At 47.4% G+C, this 23,813-nt stretch overlaps 8 protein-coding genes across 14 annotated transcripts; 4 read left to right on the forward strand and 4 right to left on the reverse strand.

Annotated features, from left to right (window-relative positions):
* Nucleotides 1–27: 27 nt before the first annotated feature.
* Nucleotides 28–3,496, reverse strand: LOC117142972 (mitochondrial Rho GTPase). 3 transcript variants are annotated; one of them, XM_033307320.1, is made up of 4 exons: nt 2,604–3,496; nt 1,286–2,490; nt 939–1,001; nt 28–702 (listed from the first exon to the last, which is right to left on the reverse strand). In XM_033307320.1, the coding sequence occupies exons 1-4, from the start codon at nt 3,219–3,221 to the stop codon at nt 567–569; spliced, it is 2,022 nt and encodes a 673-aa protein (XP_033163211.1). In that variant the 5' UTR covers nt 3,222–3,496; the 3' UTR covers nt 28–566. The 3 variants fall into 3 exon arrangements, with proteins under 3 accessions (XP_033163211.1, XP_033163212.1, XP_033163213.1); XM_033307321.1 differs by having other exon boundaries at nt 963–1,001; nt 2,604–3,495; XM_033307322.1 differs by lacking the exon at nt 939–1,001 and having other exon boundaries at nt 2,604–3,494.
* A 412-nt stretch (nt 3,497–3,908) lies between these two features.
* On the forward strand, nt 3,909–8,022 carry LOC117142971 (spastin). Of its 2 annotated transcripts, XM_033307318.1 has the most exons (6): nt 3,910–4,944; nt 5,280–5,450; nt 5,595–5,780; nt 5,986–6,152; nt 6,239–6,491; nt 6,551–8,022. In XM_033307318.1, exons 1-6 carry the CDS (start codon nt 4,191–4,193, stop codon nt 7,294–7,296), a joined length of 2,277 nt encoding a protein of 758 aa, XP_033163209.1. In that variant the 5' UTR covers nt 3,910–4,190; the 3' UTR covers nt 7,297–8,022. The 2 variants fall into 2 exon arrangements, with proteins under 2 accessions (XP_033163210.1, XP_033163209.1); XM_033307319.1 differs by lacking the exon at nt 5,595–5,780 and having other exon boundaries at nt 3,909–4,944.
* Nucleotides 8,023–8,703: 681 nt separating this feature from the next.
* Nucleotides 8,704–13,694, reverse strand: LOC117145949 (nucleolysin TIAR). Of its 3 annotated transcripts, none has more exons than XM_033311831.1 (5): nt 13,618–13,694; nt 11,081–12,135; nt 10,001–10,909; nt 9,839–9,932; nt 8,704–9,787 (listed from the first exon to the last, which is right to left on the reverse strand). In XM_033311831.1, exons 2-5 carry the CDS (start codon nt 11,306–11,308, stop codon nt 9,606–9,608), a joined length of 1,413 nt encoding a protein of 470 aa, XP_033167722.1. In that variant the 5' UTR covers nt 11,309–12,135; nt 13,618–13,694; the 3' UTR covers nt 8,704–9,605. The 3 variants fall into 3 exon arrangements, with proteins under 3 accessions (XP_033167722.1, XP_033167723.1, XP_033167721.1); XM_033311832.1 differs by lacking the exon at nt 13,618–13,694 and adding an exon at nt 13,477–13,580 and having other exon boundaries at nt 8,704–9,769; XM_033311830.1 differs by lacking the exon at nt 13,618–13,694 and adding an exon at nt 13,477–13,580.
* LOC117145952 (replication stress response regulator SDE2) lies at nt 13,641–14,831 on the forward strand. Its single transcript, XM_033311837.1, has 3 exons — nt 13,641–13,731; nt 13,795–14,084; nt 14,140–14,831. Exons 2-3 carry the CDS (start codon nt 13,989–13,991, stop codon nt 14,743–14,745), a joined length of 702 nt encoding a protein of 233 aa, XP_033167728.1. The 5' UTR covers nt 13,641–13,731; nt 13,795–13,988; the 3' UTR covers nt 14,746–14,831.
* Nucleotides 14,832–14,840: 9 nt separating this feature from the next.
* Nucleotides 14,841–16,401, reverse strand: LOC117145951 (beclin-1-like protein). The gene is made up of 3 exons (XM_033311836.1): nt 16,189–16,401; nt 15,090–16,137; nt 14,841–15,035 (listed from the first exon to the last, which is right to left on the reverse strand). The coding sequence occupies exons 1-3, from the start codon at nt 16,301–16,303 to the stop codon at nt 14,930–14,932; spliced, it is 1,269 nt and encodes a 422-aa protein (XP_033167727.1). The 5' UTR covers nt 16,304–16,401; the 3' UTR covers nt 14,841–14,929.
* A 38-nt stretch (nt 16,402–16,439) lies between these two features.
* Nucleotides 16,440–19,254, forward strand: LOC117145950 (phosphatidylserine decarboxylase proenzyme, mitochondrial). Of its 2 annotated transcripts, none has more exons than XM_033311833.1 (2): nt 16,440–16,647; nt 17,340–19,254. In XM_033311833.1, exon 2 carries the CDS (start codon nt 17,700–17,702, stop codon nt 19,041–19,043), a length of 1,344 nt encoding a protein of 447 aa, XP_033167724.1. In that variant the 5' UTR covers nt 16,440–16,647; nt 17,340–17,699; the 3' UTR covers nt 19,044–19,254. The 2 variants fall into 2 exon arrangements, with proteins under 2 accessions (XP_033167724.1, XP_033167726.1); XM_033311835.1 differs by having other exon boundaries at nt 17,350–19,254.
* Nucleotides 19,255–20,072: 818 nt separating this feature from the next.
* On the forward strand, nt 20,073–20,773 carry LOC117142349 (rhodanese domain-containing protein CG4456). Its single transcript, XM_033306268.1, has one exon. The coding sequence runs from the start codon at nt 20,162–20,164 to the stop codon at nt 20,621–20,623; it is 462 nt and encodes a 153-aa protein (XP_033162159.1). The 5' UTR covers nt 20,073–20,161; the 3' UTR covers nt 20,624–20,773.
* Nucleotides 20,752–22,977, reverse strand: LOC117142344 (heat shock protein 68). The gene has a single exon (XM_033306261.1). The coding sequence runs from the start codon at nt 22,760–22,762 to the stop codon at nt 20,855–20,857; it is 1,908 nt and encodes a 635-aa protein (XP_033162152.1). The 5' UTR covers nt 22,763–22,977; the 3' UTR covers nt 20,752–20,854.
* Nucleotides 22,978–23,813: the final 836 nt, after the last annotated feature.

Consider the following 23,813-nt stretch of genomic DNA (forward strand, 5'->3'; position numbering starts at 1 on the left):
GGAAATTGAAATAACTAAAACATCGAATGCCATTAAATATCACTATATGTTAATCCACACATATAGATAGGTTTATTGCTCATACTAGGGGATTTGCGCGTATTTACAAAAGTGCGATATCACCGAACCCGGCGATTCTCTATATGTCGTATATATTGGTTTATATAGAACGCAGTACGTGTACATATCACTATCAGCTATGCACGATATTGGTTGCTTCGTTACTCGAGTATGCTGGTAACAATAGCTTATTTGACTTATCAGAGAGAACATGGTTTAAGTAAGTTAATATACGATTAGAAATGCAGCGTACACAATGTGCTCGACTGGCCACTGCTCCAGCCCAATTCCTGCGAGTGAACTTGGTGAGTGTATTTACAAGTCAGGAATGAGAGCATCGGCGTGTGTCCCTTTCATTGTTTGCTTTAGTTTTTGTAACAATAAATTTGGATTTACAGTACCAAGCAATTAAATAATTAATAAGATACATGAATTTGTCAAACTTCAACGTGTTTACCACGGGGTAATCGTGTGTTAAGCCCGTCCCCTTATCCTAGTGGATTCACCTAGCGGGTGTGGGCTCCGGCAGCACTTATCGTTTTCAGCACTATAAATCCCAGCATGGTAGCTGCGGCCACTCCTAGTCCCGCCTTTAACCACAGCTTGGGGTCCTCCGTCATCAGGCCGAATTGCCTCAGGTGACTGTTTGTGGAAGAAAAAAAATCAAATTAGAATTGGCAAAGCAGCGGCAGGATTTTACAAGGTATCGTAACGATAAAACTAAGAACTACGGGATGCTGCCGCACACCACATTAATCAAGCGGTTATGGATGGGAATCTGTGCGCCCCCAAGGAAGTAATACGGGCACCGTGGCAGATGGAACAACAAATATAAGGCTGATATTAGTAACGAGTTCAGTTTAAATGGTAACACTTACGCCGACTCCCACAGCTGTACCAACCTGTGCTTGTAGAACAGTATCCAGGCGGCCTGGAAGCGACTGCATATCCGCGAAGCCGTCGACGTGTACAAACATCAAACAACACAGAAAACAGACACCAACCATCACACAAAAAGGGGTAGAAGAGAAGATAATAAGATAAGTAACCATTAATCCCGAATGTTAGATGCAATCTAAAACTACTATAAAGTGAAATACTTTTAAGGGTTGGTTTATGAACCAACGTTACATGAAGTGCATCCAAAAGTATTTCACTGCCTTTGGCTAGGCGTATTAGCTTACAAAAGAAGCACCCAAGTGTGGATCACAAAAGGTGTACTCACGGAAACGCTGCCATCGTGGCCAGCTTGGTATACAGTTCTTTCTTGTTGGTTTTCAAGCTGAAGAGATGCGGAGGCAGCAACTTGTACTTGTCACAGAATTCAGACGGCTGCATTAGATAGTCCTGCCGCCGTTCGTCCATGTCGCACTTGGTGCCGACTATCATCACTGGAATCTTGCTCTCCGCATAATACTTGATATAGATGCGTGCCACATACTCAAAAGAACGAGGATTGGATGAGTCGTAGACCAGGCAGGCAACATCGCAATTGACTTCTTGTGGCTGGAGGGGATCGAGGGCGTGTCTGACGTCGATGTCGCGAAGAATGAGGTGCTTTTCCTGACCATACACTTGCACAGAGTTGATGCAATTAACCACATTCGTTTTAAACTCCTTTCCGATTAGTTTGTGCATATCCTCCACCAGGAATCCCCTGCACAATCCAGTCTTTCCTGATCCCTTTGGCCCAATCACATGACACTTGTAAACGGACCTGCTGCTTTGGCGCTTGGCCAAATCGATGCGGCGCTCTCGAGTTACGTGAATGGCCGCCAACTGGCTGTCGTTTTCATGAACATTGAAGCCCAAATAGGCCAGATACTCCATTGTTTTGACCACATCGATCAGCGTCATCAGGGTCCACCGACATAGCCACCCGTGCAGTGTCACCCATCCAGTTGTATCGTTGATCGGGCAGGACTTGCGAATGTCGGTGGAGTAGGACCACGGAGCAGCCGGGCATGTGCTGAAGAGCATCTTGTGCTCCTCAGGCGATAAGGCACCGTCGCCATCGCGATCATAGCGCTCAAACACGGCAATCAGGAACTGCTGTCCGCGGTGCGAGAGTTCTGTGCTGCTGCCAGGCGGTATTTTCAGCGGTGGCCTAAGATACTCCTGGCACATCTCCAACTGGTCGTTGTAGCCAAAGCGCCGTAACACCGCCCAGGTGGTCTCGTTCCTTCCCCGCTGAATGAAAAGGCAGTGTAGGAAGAGGAAGCCCTTCAGGGTGACCGCATCGTTGTATATGCCATCGGGCACATTTTTTTGTATCACGGCCTTCACCTCATCAAGGATTTGCGGCTGGAGGGGTGTGTTAAAACAGCGTCGCTGGAATAAATTCAGCTCGTAGTCATTCAACAGATTGTCCCCGTCAATGTCGCAGATCTTGAAGATGCGCACCAGCGACTTCTTGCAGGCGGATGTGAGCTGAAATTGCGGAGTTTTATTAGAAGAATACAAGCTGATTACCTATCGCAAAACCGCCGATTACGGCGCAATGATATAGTTGTGGACCTTAGATCCAATCTGGAAGCACTTACCTCCTGTTCTTCCATCATATACAGGGGAGAAGTCGGGTGCAGCACAGCCTTCTGGGCGTAGTAAAACATCTCGGAGATGTTGTGCAGCGTCTTGGCAGAGCACTCCACGCAGCTCTCAATCTCGGGATAGTCTTCCATAATGGCCAGCACACTGTCCATGGTGGAATACTCGATGAGGTCTATTTTGTTACCCACCAGAACGATTGGCTTGCGAATGGGCTCCCGTTGTGCGTCGCCTTCCGCCTCCGCTTCGGCATCACCTTCGCCGTCCAGGGAGGGATTGCACTTGGCCCGGACGAGAGGCAGCCAATGGGAGGTGATCCGATCCAAGGTGTCGTCATCGTCCACGGCGTACACTATACACACCACGTGCGCCTTGTTAATTTCGGCGGCCAGGGCATCCTCCGACTGCTCCACGGCCGAGAAGTCAACTATGCTGGTGGGCACCTGCTCGGGCGTCACGTTCGCCGGAATGGTAATCTCCTCAGCCCGAGGAGGAACCTCCTCCGGGTACTCCTCACTGACCAGAGACAGAATCAACGACGTCTTACCCACCCCGGCGTCGCCCACGAGCAGGATCCTAACATTCTTGCGCTGCGACGCCGTGTACTGTCCCATTCCGACCGCTTTCCAAGTGAGATGTCCCGCTCCTGTGCTCGTGCTCTCCTGGTCAGAGATCGCTGGCGTTTAGTCCGAAATTCTATGATTTTGTTATGCAAAAACGCAAAAAAAAAACAACCCAGAGTGATGGGGATGGCAGTTGGTGTATCAAGGTCGATATATCGCAACCCAGCTACCAGGGCTGCCACACCGGGCGACCGCCAAATAATGGGATGTGTTCCCCCAATTTTCCGGAAATTGTGTTAGAAGAGGAAGCCCTTCGAATTTAACAAATCAAAACTATTGTTTCGCGGAGTTGTTTAAAATTGATCAGGTAATTTTAATATTGCCATCCAAAAACATCGGATCCGAAACTGTCTGGCAACTTTATTGACAGCTGGATCTCTACGATATGCCAAGTTAGCGTTTTTCCGCTGAAGCAGCCAACCGTTAAGAATGTTGCAAAGGACACTAAATGTTTTCAGTTAAAAATATTCGTATAAAGAAAAAGGAAATGATAAACAAGACAATAAATCAAACTAACCTTCAATTACAAATGTCTCCATACTGCACTTCAGTGAAAATCTCCCAAATTATATTTCATCCGTTACATTCCACCATTTGAACTTTGAAATTGGCTATTAGTCAAACTTCCTAACTTTGCCCGCTAGTTTTGGTAATCGATAGTTTGGCAGCACTGGCTGGGACTCCAGAGCTTAGCTTCAATTTTCAACGTCGTGAGAGTTGTAAGTGCGGAAGAAAATCAGTACTCTCGGATATCAGCAAAATGAGCACTAGCTCGAACGACGTACAACAATAATATTCGAGATTTGTTTGTTTTTTTGTGCGGCATCGATACCAACGCGTGCCACGGCCAACGGATTTGGCTAACAAGGATAACATCCCCGTGCAACTTTCACGGGGTTAAGGCACGGAGAGCGGGGGGGCCGGAGTGCTGGACGCGCAGACAGCGCGGAATCGATATCGATGGTACGCACTAAAAACCAGTCGTCCTCCTCCAGCGCCAGCAGCAGCAGCACCAAGTCACCAATAAAGTCCAGCAGCGGGGCAGGATCATCCGGCGGAGGAGTCGGTGGTCGCCAGTCTACGCACCGCTCGTCGAGCGCCTCAAACGTTGCTGCCGTTGTTGCCGGTAGTTCATCTGCCGCCGGTGGAGGCTCCTCATCGAATCGCCGTAGCCCAGGCAGCTCACCCGACGGCGACGACGACACCACCACCACAGATGACCTGACCCCCACAACGTGCTCACCACGCAGCGGCCACCACCATTCCTACGGCGGCTACTCGTCCTCCGTTCACAAACAGAACCTCTACGTCGTCTCGTTCCCCATAATCTTTCTTTTCAACGTTCTGCGCTCGCTAATTTATCAGCTGTTTTGTATTTTTCGCTACCTATACGGTGCGAGCACAAAGGTGATTTACCGCCCGCACCGACGCGACTGTAATATTGAAATCGTGGTGCAGAACTCCTCCAAGGAGCAACAGCAGTCGTTGAACCATCCTTCGGAGCTGAACCGTGAAGGCGACGGACAGGAGCAGCAGTTATCCAATCAGCCCCAGCGTTTCAGGCCCATTCAACCCTTGGAGATGTCCGCCAATCGTCCGGGAGGAGGGTATTCACCTGGTCCCGGCGATCCCTTGCTGGCCAAGCAAAAGCATCACCATCGACGCGCCTTCGAGTACATCTCCAAGGCTCTCAAAATTGATGAGGAGAACGAAGGTGAGTGATGGCGACGGGGGTGGCAGCTCCAGTTCGAGTTCGAGTGCTCGAATGCTCAATGAGTCATCGCCCGCTAGCCGCTTTTGTTGTCTGTCGAGTGTGAGAATCAATAAGGCAAAACGCGCGCACAATGGATGCCCCAAATGTCAGCCGGAGGAGGGTTGTCTGCCTTGATGGACTTTTATTGGACTTCCAAACATGTGATTTTTAAATTCTAATGCTATATAAGCATACGTTCGTGGACAAATTATTTATAAAATTCCTTGAATATACTAGATATAACTCCTTTTCATGTTATAAAATAAGCATATAATAATGTTATTCTATTTTTCCAGGTCACAAAGAGCTGGCAATTGAGCTCTACCGAAAGGGTATAAAGGAGCTGGAGGATGGCATAGCTGTCGATTGCTGGAGTGGACGTGGTGATGTGTGGGATCGAGCTCAGCGCCTGCACGACAAGATGCAGACAAACCTTTCGATGGCTCGGGATCGTCTCCATTTTCTAGGTAAGTGACCGGTCATTTTCCTATACCCCTAAAACATAGTTTTTGTTTACCTCATTTTTTGTTTATTTCATTTTGCACGTTTTCCCCTGCTTTTTTGTTGTCCCCTCCGTTTTGTCCATATGCACGTGTTCATCCGGTGCGCAGCTCTGCGTGAGCAGGATTTGCAAATGCAGCGCCTCTCCTTAAAGGAGAAGCAGAAAGAAGAGGCGCAAAGCAAGCCGCAGAAGACCAGGGAGCCCATGCTGGCGGGAATGACCAACGAACCCATGAAGCTAAGGGTGCGCAGCAGTGGCTATGGGCCCAAGGCCACCACCAGTGCCCAACCCACTGGTAAGTTCCTCACCAGCTAACGCGCACCCAACAAGATCCTCGCACGCCAGCGCAAAGCCACCAAAAGCAGATCGATCAGTCAATCCCTATCACCTCACTTGGCACTTGATTCTTACAATTTTTATTTCGATTGGCCAAATAGTAAACTTGTAAAAGACTATAGTCTTCCGCATTATCCATTTCTGACGTGCTAATTCTTTCACAGCATCTGGCCGCAAACTGACAATTGGATCCAAACGACCCGTCAACTTGGCCGTGGCCAACAAATCACAAACGCTGCCTCGCAACCTTGGCTCCAAAACATCTGTGGGCGCAGTCCAAAGGCAACCAGCCAAGACAGCTGCAACGCCTCCCGCCGTTCGTCGCCAATTTGTGAGTATCTGATAAGTAAACTAAATTTGTTTATGCACATTTGGCAAATACTCAGAAATTAAAATACTAATTAAACTATATTACAGTCCTCGGGGCGTAATACGCCGCCACAGCGTTCCCGGACTCCCATAAACAACAACGGACCCAGTGGCAGTGGCGCCAGCACTCCGGTGGTTAGTGTGAAGGGAGTGGAACAGAAGCTGGTGCAACTTATACTCGACGAGATCGTCGAGGGTGGGGCCAAAGTGGAGTGGACTGACATTGCCGGTCAGGATGTGGCCAAGCAGGCTCTACAGGAAATGGTCATTCTACCCTCCGTCCGACCGGAACTCTTTACGGGTGAGTTGGTTATTCTGCGACCACAACCGTCACCATAACCAATTCTCCTTCCTTTTTAGGACTTCGTGCGCCGGCCAAGGGTTTATTGCTGTTTGGTCCTCCCGGAAATGGCAAGACACTGCTGGCCCGCGCCGTGGCTACAGAATGTAGTGCCACCTTCCTCAACATTTCGGCTGCCTCGCTGACCAGCAAGTACGTGGGGGATGGCGAGAAACTGGTGAGGGCTCTCTTCGCCGTGGCCCGTCACATGCAGCCCTCCATTATTTTTATCGACGAGGTGGACTCGTTGCTTTCTGAGCGAAGCAGCAGCGAGCATGAAGCATCGCGTCGCCTGAAGACCGAGTTTCTGGTGGAGTTCGATGGGCTGCCTGGAAATCCAGACGGAGATAGGATCGTGGTGCTGGCCGCCACCAATCGGCCGCAAGAACTGGACGAGGCAGCCCTGCGTCGGTTCACAAAGCGCGTTTACGTCTCACTGCCCGACGAGCAGACCCGCGAGCTGCTCCTCAATCGACTGCTGCAGAAGCAAGGCAGTCCGTTGGATACCGAGGCGTTGCGTCGCCTGGCAAAGATAACAGACGGATACTCGGGCTCCGACTTAACGGCACTAGCCAAGGACGCCGCATTGGAGCCCATTCGAGAGTTGAATGTGGAGCAAGTTAAGTGTCTGGACATCAGTGCAATGCGTGCGATCACAGAGCAGGACTTTCACAGTTCGCTCAAGCGCATCAGGCGCTCGGTGGCGCCGCAGAGCCTCAACTCGTACGAGAAGTGGTCGCAAGATTATGGCGACATCACCATCTAGTCTGTTCTAGCCAGTGATCCTGCCCTCCCTGTGATGTGAGTCTCAGAGCGCAACCCATTGTCGTTGCACTAGTTTTGATTATGTGACCCATATTTTTCGCCCTTAAGGTTCTATTCAATCAGTAGACTTTTCGTTTCACAAACATTGTTACATTTGTATTTACCTGTGAGTTATTCAATATGATTTGTATCCCAGCTATTTCTTGTGTTTTAGCCTAAGAACATTGTATTGTATTGTTTCCTCGTTTCACCACCATGTCCATGTGGTGCAACATTTGCCATGCAGCTCCATTATCGTTATACTCATTTAACATGATATATATTTCCAAGGTCTGTACTTTTCAATGGAGTTGCTAGAATAGTAGGTTTGCCCTATCTTCGTTTATGATAGTAAGGCCACATTGTTTGTTTAGTTTTTTGAAACATTCCGTAGTGATTTTTTGTAATACAGGCGGCCCAAGGAGTTCACAACTACTTCCATTGTATCCTTGAACTATAGAGCATATTTTTGTTGTACATTGAGTGCCCATCCACAAGCTACATGTAATCTAGAAGTAAGCGTAGACCTAAGACCGATGATATACTTATACACAAAGATACATTTACCAGCGCAGAATCGTATTTAAGTTTTAATAGTTATCACTGTCCGTATGGTTAGTCTAGTTTAGTTCCTTTGTTTCAATCTATGTACCTACAGCCATAAATACAATCGTCTCCGATTCACCTATATTATTAGTAACACACCCAAAAATGTTGTACCTAGCAGGTGCGTATGGATCTGGTGTTATCAGATCGATCAGATACATCTACACCCGCGCACATGCCCGTCGCTTATCGCGACACATTGAACCAGCTTCAACGCAGCTCGCCCACCCGGAATTTGAGTTCTTTGACTAGTTACTAAACACAGATACAAAAAAACTACGCGCATATAAAACTATATATATAAAGAAATCTATAGAATACGCTAAATAAAATCGATTTAAAGAAACATCAATTGCATCCTTTAATCATCAACAGTCATCGAAAATGCTATGCTATTGGAAACCATTGGTAGTGTATTGAGAATTGAGCGAGTGCTGACATCACCAGGTGCATTTAAATTAAGAGAAAGTAAGCAGAAGAATTAAGCATTCATGAAAACTAGTTTCGCAGAAAAACTGCGTTTCACTAGAGAATATTAAAGCTATGAAATTCATTCATGTATGTAAGTTTTACCTTAAACTAAGTTTTTTAGCACGGTTGCAAAAGTTAATTACTTTTTAACTATTTTTTAGACTCATGCTGAAACCTTCACCAGATTTGTAGCAGTAGTAACCCCACTTCTATCATCAATGATATAAATTAAATTTTGAAAGCATAATTCCACATCTGAATTCATTCTCAATATAAAAAACAGCGTCCGTTCGTTTTCTCACTTGTTTTATATATTTTTTTGCTTCTTTATTTTACATTTTACATATTTATATCGCATTTCGTTTTCCACATTGGAAATATACAATATGTATGCTCGAATTTACATTCTCTTAGTGACTAAATTTGTTTTTCCTCTTGTTTTTGCATTCGGCTTGCTTGCTTGTGGCTATCCTTTCATCCCACCGACACTACCCTCTTTCCGTCTTCAGTTTTCGTTGACACATGATCCACATAGTTACAATTACAATTTGCTTTGTCACGTTTTTGTTTCGATTGTTTTCTTTTTGTTTTAACTCTGTCGCGCGTAATTTTCTCTGTTCAGTGTTTGTTTGTTTGTTTTTGTTGAATTTCTCATTCGGTTTATTTTATTTCCGTTTCGTTTATACGCCTATATCTGCTTAAATTAGAAATCATTAAATTATTTTAACACGTACTTAGATTGGATTAGATTGTTACAGCTACCCGCCCATCGCCCGGAGCTTTTCAATTGATGTTCTTTCAGTTGTCGCCGGCGTGGATCACTTGAAGTTGAGCTCCACGCACCGCCTTAACCTTCGACTTTGGGGGTCTATACCACCCCCGATTCCGCTTCCGCTTCCTTCCACCGCAGTCAGCCGCAACCGTAGCCACAACTTCAAACTGGACACTCGCGCATCCTTAATAATCTCCAGATACATTGCCACCGTCAATGTGGCTGCTGCCGCTGGTCAACGGCATGGCCAGGAGCGGCTCCGACTTTGTTACTACTCGGTATTGTACGTAACCTAAACGTGCGTAATGCGCTTGCAACTGCTGCAGGTGCGGAAGCTGATGCAGCAGAGGTGGTTGTGGCTGCGGCTGGGGGCGACTTCCCGGATGCTGCAAACGGCGTCGAAGCTGGCGTCACATCTCAGCTCATTGGGTCTGGTATTGTGGCATCGCAGCACTGTACATCATTTGGGGGGCAAGTGATCCGTTCGCTGCAGCGGCCGCGGATGCTGCGGCAGCCGTCACACCGGGCACCACAGTTCCGGGCACGCCCCATGCTACGTTCGGCGGCACCATGCGGTATCCAGCCGCTGAAAATTGTATGCAAGCTGTTTAAGCCAAGGTCACGATTATTCAGCAGCTGAGAAAAGTAAACTTACGGACTCCTCCCGCTTGCTGAGCACTGGTAGGGTAGGCGTAGGGATAGTAGCCCTGCTGCATGTATTGCGTCTGCATCTGGGTTGTGGGATAAGCCTGCAGAAAAGCACCAAAGTTAGGGTCAATCTTTAGGTCACTGCGCATTTAAAGAATACAACACTTACCGCAGGGGGATACCAGTAGCCCATCTGCTGGTACGCGTATGGATACTGCGCTGCAATCTGCTGGGGTGTCATCATTTGGCCGGGTATCGCCGCTCCTGTTGCGGCGGCGATCTGTTGCTGCGTCATCATCTGACCGGGCATACCCGCTCCAGCGGCAACCGCAGCATTGGCTGCCGCAACGGCGGCAACATTGGCTGAAGCTGCTGCCGCGGCAGCTGCGGCATTGAGGTTATTGGCCGAGTTATCGCCTCCGTTCTCTTTGCCCCAGAAGCACTTGACCAGGTTTCCATGTACCTCGCTGTTGTGCGTGTGCTCGATGGCGTGGGCTGCTGCCTCCTTGGTAACAAATTTTATGAACGAGAAGCCCTTGTCCTTGAAGACCCGCACGTCCTGGATGGGACCAAACTGGACGAAGTGCTTGTGCATCAGGTCGTCACTGATGACGTTCGGCGGGAATCCGCCACAGTATACGGTGGTGTTGGTGGGGCTCGACTGGTTGTACACTTCCTCGAAGGTGTGTCGTTGACTTCCCTTTACACCGGACCCATTGCCCGGTCCGCCACCCATTCCGCCTCCCTGGCCACCGCCCTTGGAGGGCTCGCGAGGCGGTGGCAGCTTGCGCGTGGACCAGTTGGTGCGTATCGACCGCGAGCCAATCCACTGGCCGTTCATCGCCTGGATGGCGTTCTCTGCCTCCGCCTTTTTCACAAACGACACGAAGGCGTAACCCTTTGACTTCATGGTGTGAGGGTCGCGCACAATGCGGCAGTTGGAGATCTCGCCGAATGGGGCGAAAGCCTCGCGCAGTGTCTCTGTCTCAATCTCGGGACTGAGGTCGCCCACGAATATGTGGTGGTGCGAACTGATGTCTGTCTTCGGCTGATTGCCGGGACTGGTGGCCCAGTTGACCTGCGAAGAGCATTCGTTTAATAGGTAATAATCAATTAAGTTCTACCTAATTAAAATAACATGAGGGCTTGGTCGTGGGGAATATGTGTGTGGCAAGAGTGTAGTTTCAAACAAAATGAATGAAAATGACCGCTGGCCACCTGATAACTAAAGAGAAGCTTCTCAGCTTACCTTGATTTCCTTTTCGAGGAATAGGCGTTTATTCATGGCGGTCAGAGCTGTTGAGGCTGCCTGGTAGTTGGAATATTCGATGAAGGCATATGGATCGTTGCCCGGTTCCCGAATGATTTTGCAGCTTTTGACGGGGCCCATGGTGCTGAAGAGGGCAATTAGCAGGTCCTCGGACACTGAGCTGTCCAGGTTGCCCACGTACAGGGTCTTCGGCTGCGACTCGTCCATGGCTGTCGGATGTCACGGGACTGTTGCTTTTTTTGATCGGGTTATACACTAGGCTACAGCGACAATCTACTGACTCTACACTAGGACCGGAATTGCAACTACTGCACCTGGCCGCATTAATCGGAAGGGGATGTATAAAAAATTTGCAGATTAAGTTCCTAGCTACGTACAAAATCTAAATAAGTGTCTGCTAATTAAACAGGTGTATTTGCGGCAATCTAAATGGTGCTCGCTGCTAACAGAAAACTCCAAGAGAGATTTGAATACTTTGATTTTCTACTACTTTCGACTTACTCTCGGCTTGGCTTGAGTTTTTTGGATTATATAAACTATATATTCTCAATCTAGGTATGTTGATCTATTTGCTTAACGCTGAGGTTCGTCGTTTATTGCTTTATTTCGTTCCTAATCTGGCGCCTAATTGAAAATTTCGTTAAACATCTATATGTATACGTATAAATATATCTGTCCTAACTAAACGCTAATGGAGTGTTTTGGAATATACGATTAGTCGCCTAATATATATGTCTATAATCGGTTGACTTCCTTTCTTGGGGGCCTGGGATTTGGATTTGGGGTTTCTTGGTGTACACCAGTTGGTATTTCAGAATTGTTCGATCCTACGATGATCCGGATGTGGTTGTTGTGATTATAAATAGTTGTCCGTTCCAATATACAGGATTGTATAAATGTACATATGAATACTTGGTTGCGACTACTTATTCTTGCTCTTGTACAAAAATTAGTTAGCTATGTTAAACAGCGTGAAAGTTCGCAGGCTGAGTGTACTTTTTGGGTTTCGAAGCTGACCCCTGGAATCGCTGCTGCTGTAAAAGAGAGAGGTAAATTTGGGTTAGCTTTGGGCTGATAACAGGAAGAGTGGGACAAGGTCTAATGGCACATGATCGGTGGGCCTTAAAACAGGCGCAAATGATATGGATATATAAATCGACTACCCCGCCCCTCCCCTTTTCACATGAGGGGAACAAAGAAGGCGGCAAAGCAGTGCAGGGACACGCACACACAGACGCACGCTCACACACACTGGCGCACACGAAAAACACGGGGAGAGTGAGTGAGCTATCTTCGAAGCGAGAGAGAGGCGGGTGGGAAAGGGCAGGGGAAAGAGACTGCCTGCCTTTATAACAAAGCGAATGGCCAACAATTGACAATAGCCATTCATTCGCAACGAATTTGCGGGCCTTGCAAAATGATTTAGTTTATAATTAATATATTTCTGTATTCACATTATCCAAATTCTTTTTGGGCCACTCACGCACAGCACACAGAAACGCACACTCAGGCACGCCAGCGAAAAGAGGGCAAAAGGAGAACGACGAAAATCGACTAGAAGATGAATGACCGTCGATAACAAAATGAGGAGAAAGAAAAACAGGAAAAAGGAAGAGAAAGATGTGGGAAATTTTGCGAAACCGGCGGGCGGGTGACACACACGGTTGCATTAGATTCGTGTTCTTCTTCTTCACACTTTGCGAAATCAAATTTTAATTTGCATAGAACTAAACTTGATTTTGATTATTTCTGCGGCGGCGGCGCTAGAAAATGTCAGTCAAAGTCACAGAACTGAAGAGACGGCGAAAAGGGAATGGCGGGGTGGTTTTGGTTGCTCATTTGCTGCTTATTTTCTTCGTCTCTTTTTCGCACACACACACTGACACATTAGGACCGACACGCACACACACACACGCACAGAGAGGCGTCTTGCGATGGTCTTTTTGTTTGCGTTTTGCTCACATGAGTCTCCACTTTTCTTTTGCTTTTGCTTTTTTTCGCTTTTGGCTATTGAGTGTATTTAAACTAATGCCAATATACCAATACCAAGGCGATTTGAATGCGGGACTTTTCATTTGCCTTTTCAGCTTGCCGCTATATGTACGTATATGTATGTATCTTGTTCGCTTTTGTGCTGCCATCTTTTAATGCCGCTCCCCCGCCTCCTACAACCGCCACGCCTCCGCCCCGACCCCGCTGCCCAGCAGCGGTGCCGAAAACTGGGCTTAACAATTATCGTCCCCGTCGCCGCTGCCGCAATATAGTGCATTCGCTTAATGTCCATTGTTCAGACTCGAATTTCGCTGCCAAAATCCGCACTCTCTTCTTTTTTCTTTAATGCGCTCTCTGTGACGTGGCTGCGATTGTAAATTTACCGCATTTTACATGCTCTGCACTCTGTTCGTACACTTCATTTGACGGTCAAGTTTAGCCGCTACCGGTTTGTATTAATTTTGCGAAACTTTCAATGTTTTAGGGGCTGCAAATTTACGTTGAACGCGTCGCTAAAATTTTACCTTCGTCGTCTAAAATGCGAACTAATTAATGAGATTTTGTGTGCGAGAGCCAGGGCTGCCAACTTGCTGAGAAATAAAAACGTAATGGCGGCAAGATGGGAAATACAATGAAAAGTATGGATTTGACAAGATTTTCCTATAAAATTACTTACCTAGGCTTATTTAATGGAATTTCAGCGATAATATGTCCAGGATCACACATTAATTCGCGAGTTTAAGTCATTTTGAGCAACGTTATCGAAAAGGGGGCAACCCTAGGGCAGCCGATAACGCTTGCATCACCGCTTTCTCTTTCTAACGCACGCACCGCTGGCGCAAATGCAGCACAAAGCAGACTATAAATAACAATCGTTATCGAAAAGGTCGTCGAAATGAGCATAAATATTTTTATAAACAGTAAATGTTTAATTTCTTGTGGGGATCACATTAAATATGATGAGTTGTACAGTCGGATTTCGGAGAAAACAGTGAGTACGTTATGTAAAGTTTCATAGGATTTTGCAATGTGGCCTTTTTTTACAGAACCTGCAACCAGAGGAATACTACTTAGTTAGCAATGGCAAGCGCTTGGAGGGAGAACTTTCATCTGGAGATGTTCACTGCGTTCTCCGCCAACTCGGTGGCAAAGGAGGATTCGGCTCCATGCTTCGAGCCATTGGTGCCCAAATTGAAAAGACAACCAACCGCGAGGCTTGCCGCGATCTAAGTGGTCGTCGTTTGCGGGATATCAACGAGGAGAAGCGGGTGCGCGCCTGGCTGGAGAAGCAGGGCGAACGGGAACGGGAGGCCGAGGAGCGTAAAAAGCGAAAGATCGAGAAACTGCTGGCCGTGCCCAAGCACGACTTTAAGGACGATAAGTACGACGAAGCCAGGGCTAATCTGACCGAAAAGGTAAACGACGCCTTCGAGGAGGGACTCAAGCAGGCCGAGGAGAACAAGGAGAAAGGCGTCAAGGAAGCAACTTCCAGTGGCACAAAGAGGAAATCCCCCGCCGTAGACAAGACCAAGGCAAAAAAGAAGAAAAAGGGCACACTCTGGATAGGCGATGACATCTCTGGATCCGACTCTGACTCTGACGACAGCGAGGAGGAGGAGCCAAAAACACAGAAAAAAGCCATACAAAACTAGATAAATAACTTTAGAATTAAGTATGTAACTAAGACGTTCTTATCTCTAAATTTACCTGAAATTAAAGCAGTCCGTAAAAATATAAATACTTCTCATTTAAAATTTGAAAGATTTAGATTTAATACTATGGTGATAATTAAGAAATTTATAAATATACACTTTAAAGACTAAAGAGAAAGAAAAATCACGGTGACACAAACTGTGAAGAAACCCAGGCCAATCCCCATTTTAGGTTGGTCAGCATGAACTTCAGTGCCTTGGTCCACTGCTCCTCCGAGTTAAACTGGATTCTGTAAGGAAACCATCATTATTATAGGAAAAATCTTGGCTATATCTAAACCTACTTAATAGAATAGGAATTTCCCGTGGAGGGATCGATGATCTTGCCCTTCTCCATCTTGTAGGGCAGCAGGAACTCGGTGTCGCGCTTCTCGACCTCCTTCTGGAACTGGGTGAGGCAGTCGAGAAAAGCTACCATGGCAGCATCAAACTTGGTGTCCCAGAAAAACTTAAATCCACCGCTGCCATAAAGCGGGAGCTCTCGATTCTCGCCGAGCACCTCAACATACGAATGATTTCCAAAGGGTACTACGCGATAACGCTCGAAGGTGAGTCCTATCTTACGAGCAAGCGCAGAGAGCAGAAGCACCGTCTGGCCCCAAGCGGCGTTGATCTCTGACCAGTCCACGGATACAGAGGGCAATCGACCCAGCCTAAAGTTATTAATGGTACCGAAATGCCCGGCATGCCAGATGTGAAAGGTGATGTTGAATATGTTGGTGTCGCGCAGTTTGTCGAGCTGCTGTTTCGAGTAGGCAATCTGACTCTCCAGACTTCGTTTGTCATCCTCGGTGAACATTAGCTCACGCCTGTGCTTGGTGTACTCGCGCCAGTAGCTTTCCTCCTGCTCGTGCAGCTCCTCTCGCTCCTGTTCCTCCTCGGCAATGGCATCATTTAGCGATTGTTCCTCCTTTTTGAGCTCTTTTAGCTCCGACAGAAGTTGTTGCTCGCTGCGCTTTAGTTCGTCAAGCTCCTTGTCCAGGGCCTCAACGTTGGGTGCTACACGCTGTTGCTCCAGTTCGTCCAAATAAGCCTTGTACACATCCCACTCGTCCTCAGCGATGCGGAGTTCCCTGTCCATGATCTCCAGCATGGAGTCGGCACACTCTTCGCACAGCGGATGGTCAATCTCAGAGTTGGAGGAGAGGCAGTCAAACAGCTCCGCTTTCAGCTTAAAAGCAGCACTCATTTTCTTGTTGTCCCTGCCATCAGAAACCAGCATGAAACCAGTGCCATTTATGGAGTCCGTAAGCCTGTAGGGCGGTACAAAGTGATCGAAGCTGCTGGCGTCCTGCGGGTCCAATGTATTACCATTGTCTCCGTAGATGGGCACTGAAGAAGTGAATTATTAGACGGATTTCCAGTGTATCACCCATCACCTACATGATAACTCCGCCATTGCGTGCACGCTAATCTTCTCCAGCTGCTCGTCCAGGACGATGGGCTGCAGGCATCGCTGACAGGCGAAGGACACCGCCTGCTTTTCCGCCTCGCTCATTGTCGTTGCTGTTTGTTGTCCTTCGATTTTTGCATACAATTAAATCTTTCACCGAGTGTAAAAACACAAATAATCCATCAGCTGTTGGCAAATGCTACCAGAGTTGCCACCCCATCCGAAAAAGAGTGTGGAAAAATGGCGCAGTTAATCGGACAGTAAATTGTCAACCAACAACAACTTGAGACAGTAAAAAAGAAAGAAATAACAAAAAACCAGTTTTAAACAAAAACATTGCCTAATTGTGTCCGCCGGAGAGGCTTAAGCGTGCCGCGGAGCTGCAGGCCTTGACCACAATTCTCGCTGATAAGAGAGAACTCGAGGGGTTTGGCTTTTGGTTTGTTTTGGTAAGCGACAGAACATTAGACGGAGTGCCGTCGCCAGTACTGCCAACCTAGCTATTTTAGCTATAGAAAATATTTCATAGTAGCAAAGAGTAAGAACCTACATACAATTTTTAAGAATAATAGTTTTTAGTTAGCGAACGGGCTAAAAGACAAACCTGATATCCAAGGACTTATTAAATTTTTTGTCAACTCCATTTCAAACTCACTTTAGCGTAAAACATACCTTTACCAAAAATGATAGCACAATGTGCCAAAAAGCTATTCACGTCAGTTTTAATAAGATTAGGTAAATTGTGCGAAGGAAGTACTTTAAAAAAAATTGAAATTACGTACTTAGCACCCCACATATAGACAAAGTATTAAAGGTTAAGGACATTGACTTTTGCAATCTTTGTATTGTAGTTAAGCCACGAACATTGATAAGCAAAGAAATTGCAAGAGTGGAGTAAAATCATAATTAAAATAGAGAAACTGATAAAGATTTGCACTTAAAGCTGACATATGTATTGAATAACTACATAATTGCTAAGGATAATGTTGTTTCTGAAAAGTTTCCGTTATCAAGCTCGAAATTTCTAGCAATGGGGCAGCCCGAAATTGGTCGCTTTAAATCTAGCTTTCAAAAGCTGGCAGCACTGTCGGTGGTCACATTGTAGCCTCTTCGCATTTGACGACCCATGGAAAACTTTCAGTCTCTTGCAGGCGGCACAGCGATACGGAAGCAACAATTGAAGCGTCCAGAACTTCTCCTCCCACGAGCATTTAAATTCTGACACAAGAGTGCCCACTGAACCAAAATCTCCCTCACCGAATGCTAGTGTTTTGATTTACAACTGTTCCTAGGTTCCGGCTGAATCTCTAGATTTGCGGATCTACGCAGCTCAGTCACTCAGAAGCCAACCGAATTTATCGCGCCAGATTAAACAAACAGAAACAAAAAACAGAAGCCGCGACCAGTTCCACATCGTGCCATTTTTATCTGGGCATATAGGCAGACGTGATTACGTGATTAGTGCGGCGGGGGCTGCCGTTTATCAATAGAGAGAGCAACAATGGTTTCCTACTTCGTACCTCGTGGCCGCTTCCTGCTGAAGGCCGGCAATCTCAGACAGGTGGTGCAGCAGCAGCATCAGCCGGCTCAGCTACAGCTGCAGACCATTAAAGGACCACAGCCGCAGGCTCAGAATGCCAGTCTGCCGGTGGCCCGTCACTTGCGCCAGTTCTCCTCGAATCCAGCCTCCAAGGAGGCACCATTACACCACCGTCGCCCGCAACATAAACAGCAACCGAATCCTAGTCAGGAGTTAGCTCAGATTCGGCGCAATATACTCTCACGGTGGACGGGCTTCCTGTTGCGTTGGGCTCCCATGGGCATCTGTGTTTTTGGCGCCATCGAGTGGCAGTTGCAGAAGAATCGCTGCGAAAGGGAAGGAAAACCTCGGACAGCGTCCGAGCTCCAGTCGCGCATTTACTGCTCCCTGCCACTGCGCATAATCAGCCGATGCTGGGGCTGGCTGGCCGCTTGCTACTTGCCTCCCAGTCTGCGTCCCTACGTCTACGGATGGTATTCCAACACGTTTGATGTCAATTTGAGCGAGGCCATGTATCCAGAGTATGAGCACTACAATAGTCTGGCTGAGTTCTTTACCAGGCCACTTAAAGAAGGCGTTCGTGTCATCGATCAGCAGGCTCCACTGGTTTCCCCCGCCGACGGTAAGGTTCTACATTTTGGCAGCGCCTCGGACTCGCTAATAGAGCAGGTCAAGGGTGTTAGCTACAGCATCGAGGACTTCCTTGGCCCACTGGAGCCTGTGGAGCAGGCCAATTCCGGTGCCTCCTATGCTCAGGCCCTCAAAAAGAATAGCGATGGTTCTACGGAGTTGTACCAGTGCGTGATATATCTGGCTCCCGGAGATTACCACCGATTCCACTCTCCTACCGCTTGGAAGCCCACCATTCGTCGTCACTTCTCCGGCGAACTGCTGTCCGTGAGCCCCAAAGTTGCCGGCTGGCTGCCTGGTCTGTTTTGCCTCAACGAACGTGTGCTGTACATGGGCCAGTGGAAGCACGGATTCTTCTCCTACACCGCAGTGGGTGCCACTAACGTGGGATCCGTCGAAATCTACATGGATGCCGATCTGAAGACGAACCGTTGGACTGGATTCAATGTCGGCAAGCATCCGCCCAGCACCTACGAGTACGACGAACTGGTCTTGAACAAGGAACTAACAGAAGCGCCCAAGGAGTTCGGCAAGGGGGATCTGGTGGGCCAGTTCAACATGGGCAGCACCATAGTCCTGCTCTTCGAGGCGCCAAAGAACTTCAAATTTGATATTATCGCCGGTCAGAAGATCCGCGTTGGCGAGTCCCTTGGCCACATCGTCGGCTCCAAATGAAAATAGGAGCCACAATTATGTACCGAATCAGTGCAAAGTCCTGTCCCCCATCTGCTCACATCACTTGTTGTATTAGCATTAGACGCTCGTGTCCTAGGCAAATGTATTTTGTGAACATCCTGCGAAGCTAACTCTGTGTATTGTTGCCATTTCAGTAGTTTTAAGCTATATTTTATACAATAAACGTCGAAATATATTTGAGAACAACAAACCATCCATCAATTAACTCATTCAGGCACGCGCTTCTGAAGTAGAACACCGATTGTTGAGGTGGGGCGTTATCAGGGAACGTTTTGATAAGAGATACCAGACTGAAACGCAGTCGTTGAACCCCTCGTTGCTGAGGATTCAGAAAGACTAATTCTGTGTCTGTGGCCAGCTTATCGGGCCAAATAACGCTCCGGGGATCCACACTCACCTCCTTTGCGGAGTCCAAGCTATCAGTGAACCTGAAAATGAAACAAAACCCATTCTGGCTAGACAAGCGCGTGCCGCTGCCGACGACAAGATGACCAGTCGTCTATGCCTTGCGCCACCCAGTGTTTACTTCAGCGCAGAATCCGGGATCGCAATCCATTCCGTTTAATTGATTCAATCAAGCCCGGACGCCGGGAATCTTGTTCGTTGAACTTATCAGGCGGTGACGGGTGATTTGGTTCCTGGCCTTGACACACACACTCCACGAAGTCTGTGAGTGTTAATTATTCGCCATGGCAACCGATTTGATTGCGAATCGAGCATATGCGTCGGCGGCTTAAAGGCAATCAATAAGGGCATTTTGAATTTGGCGCCAGCAGTGCTGTAAATGTTTAAAGAAAAGTATTGGTCGTGGAATTGCAACTCTTCAAAGCTATTCGTTGTGAAAAAACACATAAGAAACTTGTTTTATTTTTGCATATCACACGATATATGTACTTATCAAATAATTTTTTTTAGTTTTATTTTTAAAAGTTCGCGCCAATTCGATAAATTAACCTTCAGTTAAATTCACCTCATTGTACAAACGAGGTGAACTGTGTTAAACAGCTGACAGCCGGCATTTATTTGTTGTTCTCTGTGTTTTTACGTAATATTGGTATTTATTCTGAATATAATTGTTTATAAAGCCGATTAAAACGATGATGCGACACTGTATGATGGCCTTGAGGGTTGCTAGATCCCAGATCGCGCTCATCACTGCCAGGAATACTCAGAGCAATCTTCTCCAGCGTTTCTACAGCCAGGCTCCTCAAATTGGAATCGTGGACTACGACGTGGTCAAGAAACTGCCCAGCGAACCACAGAAACTGCTCATCGATGTCCGGGAGCCGGAGGAGCTGAAGGAAACCGGACAAATCCCCGCCAGCATCAACATTCCTCTGGGCGTGGTTAGTCAGGAATTGGCGGCCAGTGAGCAGCTTTTTAAATCCAAATATGGCCGGGAAAAACCGAAGCCAGAAACGGAGATTATATTTCACTGCAAGATTGGCAAAAGGAGCCTTAAGGCTGCAGAAGCTGCCGCCGCATTGGGATTCAAGAATGTAAAGAACTACCAGGGATCTTGGCTGGATTGGGCCGAACGAGAAGGCCTGCCCAAGTAAATAACATTGCGAATATTTATATTGTCCATCTGGTTAATCCATTATTTTGGAACAATAATTCCAGTTCCCCCAAACAACCCGATTACTCATTTTTAAAAATAAACAAATTTTATTTGTGCTTTGGCAAGTCATATATAATATTTATTAATACTTAATAGCATTTTGGAACTATATTTTTAGATATTTGAGTATTTTTGGTTATGAGATCAAAATAGGAGGACTTCGATTGAATTAGTCCACCTCCTCGACGGTGGGACCCTTGTAACCGCCTGCTTGCTGTCCAAAGTTTGGAGCCTGCTGGCCATCTCCACCTCCCTGGTGCATCTTAGTCATGATGGGGCTGCAGAACTGTTCCATTTCCTTCAGTTTGTACTCGTACTCATCCTTCTCGGCGGTGGTGTTGCTGTCCAACCACTTAATCGTCTCGCTGCAACGCCCCAGAATACTGTTCTTGTCGGCTGCACTGATGCGATCGCCACCATTTTCGGCCGCCTCCTTTACACCAAACACATAGGTTTCCAGTTGATTGCGGGCGACGATCCGTTGGCGATGGCGCTCGTCCTCCTCGGCGTACTTCTCCGCCTCACTGAGCATGCGGTCGATGTCCGCCTGCGAAAGACGACCCTTGTCGTTCTTTATGGTGATGTTCTTGGCGTTGCCAGTGCCCTGCTCCTTGGCGGTCACATTTAGGATACCGTTTGCGTCCAAATCAAAAGTGACGTCGATCTTGGGTACTCCACGGGGTGCGGGCGGAATGCCAGTGAGGTTGAATGTGCCCAATACATTGTTGTCCTTAGTCAGAGCCCTCTCGCCCTCAAACACTTGAATAGTCACCGCCGGCTGGTTGTCGGCGTAGGTGGTGAAGGTCTTGGACTGCTTGCACGGAATGCGGCTGTTGCGCTCAATCAGCTTGGTCATCACCCCGCCGGCGGTTTCTATGCCCAACGAGAGTGGGGCAACATCGACCAGTAGAACGTCCTTGATCTCGCTGCTCTCGTCGCCCGACAGAATGGCTGCCTGGATGGCTGCTCCGTAGGCCACCGCCTCGTCCGGATTGATTGACAAGTTCAGGGTCTTTCCGCCGAAGAAGTTCTGCAGCAGGTTCTGAACCTTGGGAATACGAGTAGAGCCTCCAACCAGGACTATGTCGTGGATCTGGCTCTTGTCCATTTTGGCGTCTTTGAGTGCCTTCTCAACTGGCTCCAGTGTGTTGCGGAAGAGGTCACCGCAAAGTTCCTCGAATCTGGCGCGGCTCACCTTCGAGTAGAAGTCGTGTCCCTCGTACAGGGCGTCAATCTCCAAAGAAGCCTCCGTGCTGGAGGAAAGGGTGCGCTTTGCGCGCTCGGCTGCAGTGCGAAGGCGACGCAGTGCGCGTGGGTTGGAGCGCAGATCCTTTTTGTACTTGCGCTTAAACTCCTCGGCAAAGTGGTTAACCAAGCGGTTGTCAAAGTCCTCGCCACCCAGATGGGTGTCTCCCGCAGTGGAGCGCACCTCAAACAGGGATCCCTCGTCAATGGTCAAGATGGAGACATCAAAAGTACCACCGCCCAGATCGAAAATAAGCACATTGCGCTCTCCCTTCAGATTCTTGTCCAGGCCGTAGGCCAGAGCCGCCGCTGTTGGCTCATTGATGATGCGAAGCACATTGATGCCAGCGATGGCACCGGCATCCTTTGTTGCCTGGCGCTGGGAGTCGTTGAAGTAGGCCGGCACAGTGATGACAGCGTCCTTCACTGTGGTGCCCAGGTAGGCTTCTGCAGTTTCCTTCATTTTGGTGAGTACCATCGAGCTAATCTCCTCGGGAGAGAAACACTTATCCGCGCCCTTGAACTCAACGCTTATCTTTGGCTTGCCGTTATCGTTGATCACTTTGAACGGCCAGTGTTTTATGTCATCCTGGATCTTAGAATCGTCAAAACGACGCCCAATCAGACGCTTGGCATCGAACACAGAGTTCCTGGGGTTCATGGCCACCTGGTTCTTGGCGGCATCTCCAATAAGGCGTTCCGAGTCGGTGAAGGCCACGTACGATGGAGTGGTACGGTTACCCTGGTCGTTGGCAATGATCTCCACTTTTCCGTGTTGGAAGACTCCAACGCAGGAGTAAGTGGTGCCCAAATCGATTCCAATGGCGGGCATTTTGGCTATTTCTTTTGATTTGTGGTTTAAACTTGTATGCGTTTTCTTGTGGATAGTTTTCACTTAATTGTATGTTTCTTTGTGTTTTGCTTTTCTATTTTTTCACTTGGTAAAGAAGTTTTAGTTTTCAACTGTCACTCTGAACTGTTTTTTTTATTTTTCGTTTGCTGAAGTGTTTTCACTTTGGCTGTTTGATTTCAAATGAAGCGTCTGGGAAATTTGCGCCGCTATTTATACTCAATCGCCGGGAGGGGAAAATTCGAGATTTCCCTGCGAGAAAGGGCCAGAACATTCCAGTCAGTTCGTGTGTGTGCGAGCGAGTCAACTAGTGTGTACTTCGCAGGGGAAATTTTCAGTTGAAAGGAATAAAAGTTCAGGAATATTCGAGAGCAATATTTTTTTTTATTGTCATAGGTCAGCACTCTAAGTGGCCATTAAACTAAATTCGTATGCAAGCTATTTTTGGCTGATTTGCGTATTGATACGTTAAGCCATTCATATTTTTAGATTCTGTTTTTGTTTTATGTCTCTATAATTAAATGTGCATATTCCAATCCACATATGTATTTTTCATCTAATTGGAATATTTCCTCTGCAGAATATGAAACACAATTATCAGGTGTACAAGTATGAAATGTATGAAATTTTTTAAATCAAAAAACACGTTAAATTTTGTGGAAAAAGAAAAAATCATTTATTCAAAGTATTTGCCGTCGCTAGCTACACATTTTTTCCATCTCTCGGGCAATTTGTGGATTCCACGCCAGTAGAACTCATCGTCTTTTGCGGCGAACCATTCATCGAGCCATTTTTTCACACTTTCGTAAGAATCGAAGCGCTGCTCAGCGAGTGCGTGTCCCATCGAAGCGAATAGGTGGTAATCGGATGGGGCCAGGTCTGGTGAGTAAGCCGCATGCGGAAGCACTTCCCAATTGAGTGTTTCCAACGTGTCGCAAACCGCTCTTGCCGTATGTGATGGAGCGTTGCCATAGAGAAAAATGACCTTGTGTTGTCTTTTTTGATATTCCGGTCGTTTTCTCTGAAGCGCACG

This window comes from Drosophila mauritiana, chromosome 3R (assembly GCF_004382145.1).
Source record: "Drosophila mauritiana strain mau12 chromosome 3R, ASM438214v1, whole genome shotgun sequence".
Lineage (NCBI taxonomy): Eukaryota > Metazoa > Arthropoda > Insecta > Diptera > Drosophilidae > Drosophila > Drosophila mauritiana.

What these genes read in the sequence shown, in the direction of transcription:
- LOC117142972 (XM_033307320.1), bottom strand. Translation starts at nt 3,221, where the DNA reads ATGGGACAGTACACGGCGTCGCAGCGCAAGAATGTTAGGATCCTGCTC. An exon ending in GCCACGATGGCAGCGTTTCC is followed by an intron (nt 1,002 to 1,285) that starts GTGAGTACACCT and finishes GCGGATATGCAG; the next exon opens with TCGCTTCCAGGCCGCCTGGA. An exon ending in GTACAGCTGTGGGAGTCGGC is followed by an intron (nt 703 to 938) that starts GTAAGTGTTACC and finishes TTCCACAAACAG; the next exon opens with TCACCTGAGGCAATTCGGCC.
- LOC117142971 (XM_033307318.1), top strand. Translation starts at nt 4,191, where the DNA reads ATGGTACGCACTAAAAACCAGTCGTCCTCCTCCAGCGCCAGCAGCAGC. An exon ending in GGATCGTCTCCATTTTCTAG is followed by an intron (nt 5,451 to 5,594) that starts GTAAGTGACCGG and finishes TCCGGTGCGCAG; the next exon opens with CTCTGCGTGAGCAGGATTTG. An exon ending in CACCAGTGCCCAACCCACTG is followed by an intron (nt 5,781 to 5,985) that starts GTAAGTTCCTCA and finishes ATTCTTTCACAG; the next exon opens with CATCTGGCCGCAAACTGACA.
- LOC117145949 (XM_033311831.1), bottom strand. Translation starts at nt 11,308, where the DNA reads ATGGACGAGTCGCAGCCGAAGACCCTGTACGTGGGCAACCTGGACAGC. An exon ending in TCCTCGAAAAGGAAATCAAG is followed by an intron (nt 10,910 to 11,080) that starts GTAAGCTGAGAA and finishes TGCTCTTCGCAG; the next exon opens with GTCAACTGGGCCACCAGTCC. An exon ending in GCTACTGGTATCCCCCTGCG is followed by an intron (nt 9,933 to 10,000) that starts GTAAGTGTTGTA and finishes GCTTTTCTGCAG; the next exon opens with GCTTATCCCACAACCCAGAT.
- LOC117145952 (XM_033311837.1), top strand. Translation starts at nt 13,989, where the DNA reads ATGAGCATAAATATTTTTATAAACAGTAAATGTTTAATTTCTTGTGGG. An exon ending in GTCGGATTTCGGAGAAAACA is followed by an intron (nt 14,085 to 14,139) that starts GTGAGTACGTTA and finishes CTTTTTTTACAG; the next exon opens with AACCTGCAACCAGAGGAATA.
- LOC117145951 (XM_033311836.1), bottom strand. Translation starts at nt 16,303, where the DNA reads ATGAGCGAGGCGGAAAAGCAGGCGGTGTCCTTCGCCTGTCAGCGATGC. An exon ending in CGCAATGGCGGAGTTATCAT is followed by an intron (nt 16,138 to 16,188) that starts GTAGGTGATGGG and finishes TCACTTCTTCAG; the next exon opens with TGCCCATCTACGGAGACAAT. An exon ending in GGAAATTCCTATTCTATTAA is followed by an intron (nt 15,036 to 15,089) that starts GTAGGTTTAGAT and finishes GTTTCCTTACAG; the next exon opens with AATCCAGTTTAACTCGGAGG.
- LOC117145950 (XM_033311833.1), top strand. Translation starts at nt 17,700, where the DNA reads ATGGTTTCCTACTTCGTACCTCGTGGCCGCTTCCTGCTGAAGGCCGGC.
- LOC117142349 (XM_033306268.1), top strand. Translation starts at nt 20,162, where the DNA reads ATGATGCGACACTGTATGATGGCCTTGAGGGTTGCTAGATCCCAGATC.
- LOC117142344 (XM_033306261.1), bottom strand. Translation starts at nt 22,762, where the DNA reads ATGCCCGCCATTGGAATCGATTTGGGCACCACTTACTCCTGCGTTGGA.